Raw genomic sequence first — 13883 nt, 5'->3', positions numbered from 1 at the left:
GTTTCTTGTTGTTAGTGTGATTTAACAAACAATGCAAAAGTATTCATGTATGAGTAAAATGTTATGCTATTAATAATGCACAAAGGTTTACATCTTGAACAATTGCTGTAAGAAAAAAAATGAGTCCAATAAAGCTTTAAAACTTTAAATAACTATATTAAGTTATAATTGATTTAAAAAAAGGTGTTAATTTAAAATGCATGCAAAATGTAAAATTAAAATAAAAACCGCAACAATAATGCATTTTTAATCTTTACGGAAGTTTATTAACTTTAAACTTTAAACAATATACTTTGACTATATAGTCAGAGAAAGCATATATAGTCATTTGGTGATGCTTTTTTACTATTTATAATAACAAATGCATAGGAAGAAAAATTCATGTTTCAAACAATCACAAAACAATAACCCAGGCGAGCAATAAGTTATCATTCCTCGGCACGTATTTTCGTTAAGCGATTGTTAATGCTGGTTGGAATATAACTCTATGTACATTTATCAAAATCAATTACATTGGCTCAGGCAAATGTTCATAATTGTCATTATGTCAAATTTTTGCAGATATTAACTCCATTTTTATTAAACACCACAACGTCTATGAGAGACTTATCTATGAGAGAGACTTATAACTTTAGTACACAAGGTCAAATTTCACTATAGTCTAATTTGATCAAATATACTTTAACTGTATGTTATAATACATTTCATTTGTTCTGTAGAAAATTGAGCACGTTGTTCGGGAACAATTATAGTGAATCTCACAAATGTTTACAGTCATTTTTAAGTCTAACTGCTTGCGAGACTAACTAACAGCGAGTTATCAAACAACAGAACGTCTATCGGAGGCTTGTCTATCAGTGCCGACTGTCCTGATAGCAACGTGTATTTGTAATAGAACTTCAGAACAAAGAATCTGGATTTAAATTGATCTATGATCTATGATCTAAAAACACGTTTTAAGAAATGCTTTCAAGTGCACTTTAAGTGCTTAAAAATACTTAATATAAAACCTATATAGAGATTAACTTCTTTCTATTATCGCTAGTGGCTAATAAAAATATGCGCGACTAATGGACAGTCATTTTAACTCAACTTAAATTTATCTATTGATGTCATTACTTTCTTAATATACGCAATAAATAACATTAAACATCTCTGAATAAATTTTTTTATTTTGGTTATATAATTTTTTTAAATATAATTTCGACGAATAACTATTTATATTAATTTATCTCCATAATAGCCTCAGTGATTTATAGATATATACCTCTGAAAAAATTTTTAGCCCTTAGCGACTTATATGGCAGTTACTACAAGATGTGTCTCATATTTCATATGCAGATACCAAAATTACTATATGCTCATTATCCATTAATTAATGCATGCTATTATCTTCTGATTATTATCATTTATACATTAATTTAAATTTAATTGTCGAAAATGGGAAAAATTATAAAGTAGCGAAAGTGATGTTTAAAACTCATAACAAAATTATTCATATTTTCGCGTGATTTTTGAGATAATCAGAGAAGATTAGATTAATTTTGTTTACAAAGTTGCATGCGATACAAGATTAGTTTCGATTAAATTGGAATATGTATTTAAAAGTGCATGTGAGATAAATAATGTCTTTACGAAATTACTAAGTCTCTCTAAACGTATGTCTTAATAGGAGTATTTTTCATTCTAATTTTATTCGAGTTATAAAGAAATTCGACTTAAGGAAGCAGATTTGCATGTAATTTGCTCTCTAAAACTGTGTTGCACTCTTTTTAGTTCGAGTTATGGAAGTTTAACTGTACTTTCAATCCCATATCAGATATGTAATAACCACTAAAGGGTTATATTTTATATAAAAATATTATGCAGTTTATTTGCTTTATCCTAGGACATTAAGCAATACTTATGGATAAATAAACATTGAAATTGAAGAAAATCAACCCGTACTTTGACCTCTTAGTCAATTTGATTTCATTGTTTTATATTAAAGAAAAAAACATAATATGCAGGATAGTATCACAATTTAACATAAACAGATTCCAACCTTTTTGTTTTGCAGTTCGAACCACATTAATATATTTATTTAGTTTTATTAACTAATTTAATAACTTTAGTTTACTTAACTAACTAAAAACATATTACTCGTAATTATTTTTTTTTTTAATTCATTAAAATTTAATAACTTTAATGTCGTAGCACTGTATGTCGGTTGAAGATAAAATAATTTACTATTCTCGTCCTTTTTCTACACTTTTTTAGTTTTGTAATGCAAGAAATACTAAAACAAATGTTCAGCAATGTTAAGATTTTATCTTGTGAATTAACACATCTTTCGAAGCACTTTGACAGTTGCCCCAAATAAGTTGCGTGCGGACCAAACAAAAAAAAACTTTGTTCCTTTCATAATTTTCTTTGGCTTTGTTTACAAACATTTTTAATTCGTGAAAATACAACCCTTCCTCAATTCCGGTTGTTGTTTTTGTATTTTGTTTTGTATGCTGATATACACTAAAAATAAATCCTGAGATTTTTAATTAAAAAGGAAAAAACTATATAAGAAAGTATGTAAACCTTTTTAAAGTCTGAAATAATAATAAAAAAAATTATAATTAATTAATCCCTTACTCAATTTTCAATACAATATACTTTTATAAAACTATGCGGAAGCATTGTTTTTTTTATTATTACTTTAAGCGCCCTTAAAGTAATGCGGAATGAGTGCAAATCCACTTCAGTATTTTAATAAATTGTGGCTATACATACAAACGAAGCTGCTATTTAAAGCACTTAAGTCAAAACGCATATTAAATTATTTGAAAACTATTTTGTTGTCGCTATGTACATTAACACACAAAGAAACACTGCGTATGGACATAAATACAGGGATTGAAATAACTTATTTGCATAGTATATGCAATTTAATAAATAGTATATAATTTGATTTTTATATAAGCAATTTATTTTCAAACGCCTAGGGTGCTTATTCATATACATATATACGAATCACTTTGAAATTGAATTATGCACATTAGAAATGTCAAAAAAAGTATTTATTAATTATGTTTAAAGAAGACAACGTTTATTATAATCCACACGTAGATTTTTTTGTGCATAAAATAATAATATAACTTCCCAAAGTGAAAGTTATTGATTTTTTTTGTTTGTTTGTTCCGTTTTCTTATACCGTACGCAATCAACTCGATTAAATAACAGAGAAAGTGGGTAAAATCAATAATGTCGCAACATAATAAATGCACAAATGCTTATTTAGCTCTGATTTCCTCACACATTACAAAATAAATTGAATTCCAATTGTTTTTCGTTTTGATAAAAACTGCATTTTGAACATTTATTAATTTATTTTTAGTTCTACAACAAAAAAAAATCTATTTAACACTATATTATTTCCACAATCTTTTAGTTTAAAGTACAGGCATCAATTAATGCATATACTATTCTTTACGCTACAAAAAACTATATTAATATGCCATTTTTTCTACTTGTGTTGCGTTCCTTAATTTATTCAATTTCACATTTTTCACTTTTACTTACACGTCAATATTCTTTTTCCACTTAATGTATGCACCGCTAAAGGACTTCCTTTTAGATATTTTATTATTATTCTTAATTTAAATAAAATCAATGATTTAATATTAAATATGTGTTTTATTATGTATGTTTCACGGCACTGGAATTCGCAAAACTATACTGTGCGCGCGACCGTAAGCGTAATTGGAATGCGGTGAGTTGTTACTTTACGACAAATGTATGCGAGCATATCTCATTGAATGGATGGTAAAATTAAAGCGAAATTATGTAATATTAAGCATGTCGCAAACGCAGACGTTGCTTCTCATCAATAAACAAAACGAAAGTGGCCGTAAAGCATGATATAGACGATGAAATTTGTTTGCAAACAAGGTTTGCTGGCTATCAAATTGCATCGTCTATACTCAAGTTTGCAAACCAAAATTTGGTTTGCAAACTAGTTTGCAGTGAAATTAAAATTTTTCAATTATTTGTTAAGTTTGCAAACATGTTTACTTGTGTATATCGAAGTTTGCAAACTTCTCATAATTTAAGAATTTTGGTGAGTGTCGGACAAGCAAAGATTACGGAAAAAAATTATTAATTTTTGGTAAAAAGGAAAATAAATGAAAAATAATTAAAAAATTGCTAGACATTAGACAATTATTGAAGAAGTTTATATATTTTAAAAATTATTTTGTGCTAAAAACATTTTTATAGTAAGCTTTAATATTTAAACAATTATTATATGAATAAAAATTTTAAAATGTAACATATTAAACAAATGAAACAAAAATAATTTTAGTTTAAAAAATGAAATAAATAACAGGTTGCTATGATCATCACCTCAATTTCTTCAGTTTCAATTATTGTTTTGCACTCTGTACTTACTCCGCTGTTGATATGAACGCTGTAGAAAATAAATCAAAATGAAGTTTGCCAACCTTGTTTCAAAGTGTATAGCAAAGCGCATATTCGGTTTGCAAACAAATTTCATCGTCTATATCATGCTTTACTTGGAGTAGTGTCAAAAATATATATATAAACATTCTTTAACTTTTAATTTTTTATTTACACGTGAAATTGTTAAATAAGCAGTGATTAACTTAAACTAAACTTAAATTATTGATACCCATGAATATGTTGGAAAAAAAAGCAACAAAACGTTGGGTGAAAAAACGAAATATATTAATTTTTTATTTGACCATTTTAAAAAACAAAACATACTGTTAAAAAAACATCACTATTAATTTAAAACAATCATTTTTTAATATATTATTGATATAAAATTATTATGCTAAACAATTCTTAAATTTATTGTTATTAATACTAGACATACAAGTAATTCGGTAATACTATGTTTTCATTGTTTCAATCAGGCAGTTTTGCTCATTCAGTTCCTAATAAGAATAATTTATCCACAAAAATCTTTAATATAATCAAATTATTTATAAAAAAAATCAACTCATTTAAAAATGAGAAAAATAAGTAATACGTTGTTTACATTGTGTGATTAAAAGTAGATTAAAGCAAAAATCGAGATTAAAGTACTAACCTCGTTGTTTTATCTCAGATTTCACATACAAAAGTTAATCTCCTTTTGATCGAGAACAATTTTAAATCTCTTTCGAAATGGTGATTATTTCTCAGTATAACTCTACAAATGTCTTAATATCATAAATTTTTTTAAGGATCTTAGAAGAATTGAAAAAGAAATGTCAAAATAGATTCAAAACAAACAATAAAAATTTAAAAATGCTGAAGTGAGTGAAATTTTTATTAAATATTTTTTATAACAGTTTTATACTTAATAATAATTAAAATTTGTTAAATTTTTGTTATAAAAATATTTATTAAATTTATATAACAATTTTTTTGTACAAAATTGTAATTAAATATTTTATTTACAGAAATTTATCAAATACACAAAACAAAACACAACAAGAGAAACGTCAAAATTTAAGTCCAATATATATTGTAAACGGTGGAGATTAAAAATGCAGATTAATTTAATCTCGTTCTCTTAATCTCACAATGTAAACGTAGTATAACCCTTAAAAATAAATTTCCCACAAAGGAAATGACCAAAATTTGAAATATTTGTCAAATATTTTATATGTAAAATATAAGAATCAAGCTACTTCACATGCATGAATCAGATCATGCTAGAGGATCGAACAAATCTTAATTATATTACCGTAAGTAGTTTTAACTGCAATGGAAACAAGATATAACTTATTATTCGATAATATGATGAAAAACTTCTAAATTTTTAGTGAACATTTAAATTAACTGATATTATATATATCTATCAGATCTACAATTTTTCAAATGAGCTATAAAAATCAATCAAGGTACGCCCTTTGTATTAAGAAATACCAACTGTTGGCTTTAGAAAATAGTAGATTAATTTATAAAAGAGACATCATTTTTATTAATTAAAACAGAGGCAACAATATAATTAACTATTTAATCTTATAAGTAAATTTAAAATTATGTAGTTCCTATTGTATTTGCGGAGCATATACATTTTTTAACCAATTTTTAATTTTAAACTTCAGCTGGTAATAGATGCAATATATTCTTTCTTTCTTAAAAAAAACTTATATTTTGAATTTGTTTTCATTTTTGAATTTAATCATATACATAAATATATATATTACATATTAGAATATACATTTCAGAATATATACATGATAATTATAATGTATGGTATATATAAATATATTTAAAACTATTTAAGAAATTAACAATACATAATTTAAAATGCCTTCATATTTATGTCTATTATAATATATTAGGTTTGCTCCACGAGCTCCTTGTAGTAACTTACAGTAGCTATTCAGTAGCTAAAGTTACTACGAGTGGCTCGTGGAACAGACCTAATAAACTTACAAAAATTACGTGCTCCAATTCCGTCGTTGCTGTCTTGACTTCCGGTATTAAATGTTAAATGTATTAAATGTATTTTTTAAAAGTGATAACAATCTGTTTCAACCAGACTTAATACTGTTTTTTTTATAACTCTTAAAGAAAAAATTACTGGTAATATATATCTTTAATGTTCACATTGTAAAATAATCTTGTATTCAATGATGTATGTTAGAATGTATGTGCAAGTATGGGCTTCTTAAATGTCATACACTTTTTAATCGGCTGTCTGCTAAGTTTTTTCTCACTGTTATCAGTGTTTGTTTTGCTAATTGCCTTATAATCTGGTCTTTGTTGTCGTTACTAAAAATATTATGTCAATTTATAAGGATTTACCCGAGGTAAAATTTTTACCATTAAACTTACTATATAATTTTGTTATTAATTTTGTTATTAAAAGGAGCATCCAAGGAAATTAATTCCAGAGCTTTGTAAACTATTTTACAATTTAGGTTGGGTCACCGGAACAGGTGGAGGTATCAGCATTAAATTCAAGTTGGTTATAAATTAAATTAAAAAAATATATAAAATGAATTAAAAAATTATTTCTCAAGTAATGAAATATACATCGCTCCTTCCGGCGTTCAAAAAGAACGAATTTTACCAGAGGATTTATTTGTGCAAGATATAAAAGGAAACGACATTCAAATACCACCTGATTATAAATGGTAAATTTGAGCTTTATATAAGTGTCAATCTATGTCAGATTTCATTTCAATATAGTTTAACGAAGAGTCAGTGTACACCGCTTTTTATGTTAGCTTACAGACATCGTTCAGCAGAAGCAGTAATTCATACGCACTCACAAAGTGCTGTAATGGCTACGTTGTTGTGGCCAGGAAAAGAATTTCGATGTACCCATTTAGAAATGATTAAGGTACAATCACTTTAATAAAGTGGAAGCTAATATATAATAATGATATTTCAAGGGTATTTATGATGAAGAGCAAAAACGGCATTTGCGGTATGACGAGCAACTGGTAGTTCCAATAATTGAAAACACTCCATTCGAGCGTGATTTGGCCGATTCTATGTACGCTGCTATGATGCAGTATCCAGGATGTAGTGCTATACTCGTACGTCGACATGGTGTGTATGTTTGGGGAGAAAGCTGGCAAAAAGCAAAAACAATGTAAATTTCACATATATGTAAATTGAGATATGTTTTATTTTTTTTTATTTATAGGGCAGAATGTTATGATTATTTGTTTTCTATAGCTGTGGAAATGAAAAAATCTGGACTTGATCCTGAAATTTTCCAGACGTCGTAAAATTTTTCTATAGCTGTGGAAAAAAAAATCTGGACTTGATCCTGAAATCTTCCAGACGTCGTAAAATTTGTTTAAACTCATAATGTTTGTCACTATTTTCCATATAAATAAGAGACTTTATATGATTTACAATTTGACTAAAGCAATATAAATTTTGTTACGGTAGTTAATGGATAAATGCACCCGCTTGAAAACATGTTCATGCATTTCTCTGAGAATTACTGTACTTATACAAATACGACGCTTGACTTTTTTTATGTTTCTCTAGAATTGCTAGAAATTATTTTGATTGACTTTTTGCCGCGTAATGCTACGCTTTATTTTGCTGTAAAAAGTTGCCAGTGCGAAGAATACACAACTCTTAAGATTATTTTGTTTTTATGAGAATCCAATACATACAATTGGGTATAATTAAGAATTTGTATACTCTGTTTACACTCGTAATTAACGAATCTTATGTTAGCATAGATTTTGTTGCTATTTTAACCAATATTTGGAAATACATAGTTGCAACAGCGTAAACGTGGTGCTACATGCATCAAAAATAATTAGCAGAGATAAGAAGTCGAAATATTTAGTATATAATGATGCTTTCGAATATATGTATATACAGTATCTCATATATTATTTAATTTATCGCTAATAAATTATTAATTAGGAATATTCGCTCTGTCTTGCAAAGTTATTGCACTAAGGTTGCAAGAGTGCGGGAACAGCTATGTTGTAGAATTGTAATATCAAAATGAAACAGCAGTTTTTGCATTTTACTACATCCACATAAGAAGCATCTGATGTCGAAAAAGCTGTTTTTTTTCGTTTCGTTGCAAGCATATGTATATACATGGGCTTACTTATAGCAAGATTGAAAGATTGTCCACTGAAAGCTCGAGCAACCTGTGCATTTCATGCACTTTGCAATGAGTCTGTGAGAGAGTGAAAATCCCTATTGTTTAAGCTAAAGTCTTATATAAATTACATTTACAACATTTATCTCTATAAATGCGTAATAATTAGTTACATGTGTTCCGTAATCCTGTGTAATGCAATGAGTCTGTGAGAGAGTGAAAATCCCTATTGTTTAAGCTAAAGTCTTATATAAATTACATTTACAACATTTATCTCTATAAATGCGTAATAATTAGTTACATGTGTTCCGTAATCCTGTGAACTGATTTTGATATAAACTATGACTGCAACGACTGAAATTATAATTTCTCACCATAAGTTGATAAATTACAAATTTAAATGAACATTAAAAATTAAATTTTTATAAAATATTAATTTCTAAATAAAGTGAAAATCCGGCATTGAATGTGTCGCGCTCTCTTTGAATATTTATTTGTTTTATTTTCCAATGTAGGTGGATCACCTAAAGCACTTTTTTCGAATGCAAAATGAACAAATTTCAAACATTGTACTGTAAAAGTCAAAAATTGAAACTAGTAATCAATGGGCAGGCAGCCATAAGAAGATAAAAGGCTTGGTATTTATACAACAAACATATCTAAGTCAAAATTGAACACAAGTGAGGGGGGATATTTTGCTGGATAGTTATTGCTGGTTGTTTGCTAATTATTGCTGCCTAATGTTGCTGATATATATAAGACAAAATTCTGGCAAAATATGTTATTAAAGTACAGTTTATCATTTATAAAAACAAAAAATTAATATAATTAAAGTAAATTGGTCTTCGGAAATTACAAATAGTAAATAGAAAATATTTACTAGAAAATATATAGTTATATTATAATAATATGTATAGTTACAATGGGTATAATAGATGTTCTAATACTTATTTAGATTTATGTAAAAAATGTTTCAAACATTATTTTTGGTTCGTTCAAGTATGTAACTGTAGTGAAACATAGTAGAAGTATACTCGGATCTTATTTTGTGTTTGCTTGAAGATACAGAGTTGTTGAGAGCAAGCTGGCATTTAATATTGTAATGGACTCACACAAGAGTTTTATTTGTAATTTTAAATGTCAAACATTTTTGTTTTGCATTGAAAACAACAATAATTGACAACTAAAATTACAAGCATGACAGCTAGAATTATAAACAAAACTCTCGCGTGAATCCAATATAAAACTGATTTGAATTCAGGTAAACGATATGATGATGAAATCAGAAATTCAATTTGAGAAATGTTTTCCATTTTTTTGTCTACGAGTGACTAAAGTTTATGATAGGGAGATTATGAGATAGAAGGAAAGTGGAAGAGAGATATTTCTTGACAATATAATCTACAGATAATACATTGTAAAAACATTGCCCATGTCTCCGTCAAAAAGACAGTATCCGATGCTCCGATAAAACCAGTATCACTACGTCTATTTATTTTTTTATGTATATATCTATTATTTTTTACATTTAAGTTTTGCTAATTCTGTGTTTATAAAGTAAGCGAACGATCATTTTTAACAATTATAAACAAAAAACATATGTTCAGAATTAAGATTTTTTGGTTAAGTGGCATCATCGTTTTGAATTGCACATGACAAGCGAAACTATGAAGAAACATAAACTGCAATTATAAAAACGGTAAAATATTCGCGAAAATATCAAGTATAATATTCAAAATATCGATGAAAAATATAAAATATATTAAGAAACGGTGCCGGGCTACCCAAATAAATATTTTATTTTCTATTATCCATAAAGTTAATTATTAAGCAAGATGATGCCCTTTACAATGCTATTGTTTTGCTTTTGCTTGGCCAGTGCTGTTGATCAATTATTACAACCGAGTGAAAAAATAAATTTCAATGCACAGCAAACATCAAGTCAAGTGGAAAATATATTTCCAATAACATCACTTAAACCAAATGGAGATCAAATCTTAAATATACGTTTTGACCCCCCACATCTGGACTTTGGTGTTATATCAGTTGGTACAGCGCAATCACACACAATCACAGTTATTAATCAGCATAATCGTAGTGTGTATTTGGGTTCGGTCTCAGGTCAAATTTCATCATTTTATAGCAGCTTTTTTGAGACAAAGATCATACCTCCACAAGGAAATACTACATTTAATGTAGTTTTTCTACCTCGTGAAAGTGGAACACTACAGTCAGTTTTACATGTACATAGTTCATTTGGCTTAGCTAACTTTTCCGTTCGTGGGGTGGGTACTGAATGTCCATACAAATTACAGCCAATTGTAGGCGTTAAAGCTCCGCTGAATGCCACGCTTACCCCAGAAATACATATGTTCAATCCACATAAGCATACAATGCAAATAATAGAGGTAACAACTTCCTTAACTATAACACATTTTTCTAGTGTATATGTTACAGGTGTACAGTAGTGGTGGGCAATTTCAATTAGAATTACCTAGCGGCGGACAAGAAGGACCTCAAGCCTTATGGGAAATACCGCCATATTCCACAAAGCCAGTGATACGTATAAGATTTCATGGAAAGAATGCCGGTAATCACACGGCGTATATACGTATAAAAGTGCTGGAGCAGCCGAATGATTCTGTAGCTCCAGTTGAAAATGTTTTTGTTATTCCCGTTGAATTTGAAATTCAACAGGAGAATGGACTGTATGCTGAAAACCCGGTAATTGATTTTGGGCGCATTGTAACACAAGATACAACGCCAACAACAGTGAAACTTAATTTACGCAATTCGGATGAAAATAGTCCTTACGAGTTAGTGTATCATGATCTTCATAATATTAGTGGTTTATCTTTTAATATAAACGATACAAGCATTACTCTTGATCCAATGCTGTTGGACAAGTCTTTTAATTTTAAGCTTGCTTTACTGCGTTCAGCTTTGAAACGCAACGTTAGTCACATTCAAGAATTTTCGGTTTTGATACGTGCAGATGTTTTTAAAGGCACGCTTTCTTTTAATCGTAATACAACAATTTTTATAACCGGTGATAAAGATGTTTATAAAGAAAGAAAACTTATTGTGCGAAATGAATTCAAAACACCTTTACTCGTTTTGAAAAGCAGTGTAGAGAGTAATATAACCAAAATTTTTAATATAAATCAAAGTCATAGTAAGTATGACGTTGTGCTGAAGCCAGGTGAATCATTGGAACTCATGCAGCTACAAACTAAAAACCTTAGTAATAACTTTCGCTCTATGTTAAATATATATACTAATGTAACTCGTTTCGAAGTGCCTTTATTAATATGTACTGGACAGCTCCATGTGCATACGCAAATTTCGGGTCGTTTTATGTTAAAACCTGAATATAATACTGATCTTAATTTGGGCTTGGTGCCTTTGGCAGAAATGTCACAACCAGGTTATATTGTTTTACAGAATAAAAATCCAATACCAATTAAGGTAACGAATTGGGACTTTCAAACAAAACGTGGCATATACTTTCATACCACATTTATGGGTTGTGCGAAAATAACGAGCTTGAAAAATGAACAAAACATCGAGAATGTCAAATATTACTTTTGTTCGCAACTTAACGAAAATGAAGTGGCAGTTTTTGAATTAGCTATACAATCCTATATAACGGAAAATAAGCCTTTAGATGCCACATTACAAATATGGACACCATATGAAAATATAACAGCAACTGTTAGATTTAAAACAATGATCGGCGATTTAGAAGTGGATCAGGAAACAGTTTATTTTAAAAATTGCTTCCCGGTAATATTATTTATAGTTTGTAATGTTCGTTTTATATAGTAATTATTTATAACATTTCTAGGGCATGCTATGTTCATCAGATATAAGTATACGATCTACATTTCAATATCCAATACATATAACGAGTGTCAATTTTACGGATCCAAGTATGCATTTCGAAGATTTTAACCCTAAAGTTGCAGTTATTGATCCCGGAGTGTCTACAAAAATTGGTCGCCTCTATTTCAGCCCAGCAGAAATATGCAAGCATATGTGTTATATACCGCAAGACGAGAGAACAAATTCGTTAGATTTTTTATCTACACAGCCTCTTACGAGAGAGTTGAATAATAACCCTTATTTTGATGAAGGAGAACTTAGAAGACGTACAGAATTATATCGGCAGTTTAAAGCAATCCTACAATCAATTTCGTTTAGAGTGAGTACACAAGAAAAACGACAGTTCGTACTACAATTAATGATCGATATTGTATGGCCAAAATTGGTGTCTGGACCACAAACACTACCAAGTGTCGAAATTAACAAATCTCGTAAAACAGCAATCGTTATTAATAATCCTGCTAATAAACCGATACTGGTTGATTTTTTCTTATCAAATCCAAAATTCGCAAAGCTTACACGTTCATCGTTACCGCTTGAGGTAGTAGTTTTACCAAAAAATTGCCATTTGACAGATCAGTCAGTATTTTCATTATCCGAACTGTCAACTAAGCAACCTGTACTAATTCCAGCTTATGAAAATATAACTGTCACAATTACATTCACTGCAACACAAACGGATTTATTTTGCACTTTACTACATATTCGAAATAATTTGACGTTGTATGAGGGAGTTTGGATAAGCGCTAAAGGTGTGCAATCACAATTTCGTTTTGGAAATCGGAAACCAGGCTCCACAACGCCTTTGCTCTTCGAAGTAAATGAAAAACATTTGTCCTCTTGCTATCAACAAATGCAACCAACAACAACAACAACAGAAGTTAGTTTTCCGGTGAATATTAAGAGAACTTTCACAGCTCGCAATACAGGTGAAATTCCAATATTTGTTGAAACATTTTTTGTCGAAGGCCAACAATGCATTGGATATGGATTTAAAATAGTGGACTGCACTAGTTTTGAACTTGCACCTAATGCGTCTAAAAAAATTGAAATATTGTTTAGTCCAGACTTTACTATAGCACGTATTGCAAAGTTATTGGTAATAAAAACAAATCTTTCCTACAATGTCAACTACACATTATTGGCACAATTGCCTACTGATAGTTTAGAGCTCTGCGGAAAATTGATCGCTCGACCTGAATGGGAGACACAAGTACGGTACGCTGCTATAATTGTTATATTAAGCAGCTTGGCGATGGTGGTCTTTGCGGTACATTTGGATTTGTATAAAATTTTCAAAATACAGGATGCTGTGGCAAAATCTCGCGATAAGGGACCTGTGCATCCTACTTTTAATCTGCGGAACATTGGTATAAAGTCGCTTACTCCAACAGATGATTCGGGTTTAGTAGTGGTAACAAAA

At 29.1% G+C, this 13883-nt stretch overlaps 2 protein-coding genes across 2 annotated transcripts; both read left to right on the top strand.

Annotated features, from left to right (window-relative positions):
• Positions 1-6701: 6701 nt before the first annotated feature.
• Positions 6702-7971, top strand: LOC119685249 (probable methylthioribulose-1-phosphate dehydratase). Its single transcript, XM_038099488.1, has 6 exons — positions 6702-6800; positions 6860-6954; positions 7014-7127; positions 7183-7336; positions 7389-7591; positions 7646-7971. Exons 1-6 carry the CDS (start codon positions 6774-6776, stop codon positions 7728-7730), a joined length of 678 nt encoding a protein of 225 aa, XP_037955416.1. The 5' UTR covers positions 6702-6773; the 3' UTR covers positions 7731-7971.
• A 2248-nt stretch (positions 7972-10219) lies between these two features.
• LOC119674598 (transmembrane protein 131 homolog) lies at positions 10220-13880 on the top strand (the record flags this gene model as incomplete). The annotated part of the gene is made up of 3 exons (XM_038085743.1): positions 10220-10983; positions 11033-12361; positions 12423-13880. Coding segments are annotated over exons 1-3 (3360 nt in total), but the record flags the coding sequence as incomplete, so codon positions are not given.
• Positions 13881-13883: the final 3 nt, after the last annotated feature.

This window comes from Teleopsis dalmanni, chromosome 2, assembly GCF_002237135.1.
Source record: "Teleopsis dalmanni isolate 2A chromosome 2, ASM223713v2, whole genome shotgun sequence".
NCBI lineage: Eukaryota > Metazoa > Arthropoda > Insecta > Diptera > Diopsidae > Teleopsis > Teleopsis dalmanni.
Note: the sequence above shows the minus strand (reverse complement) of the source record. Positions and strands in the feature narration are given on the sequence as shown.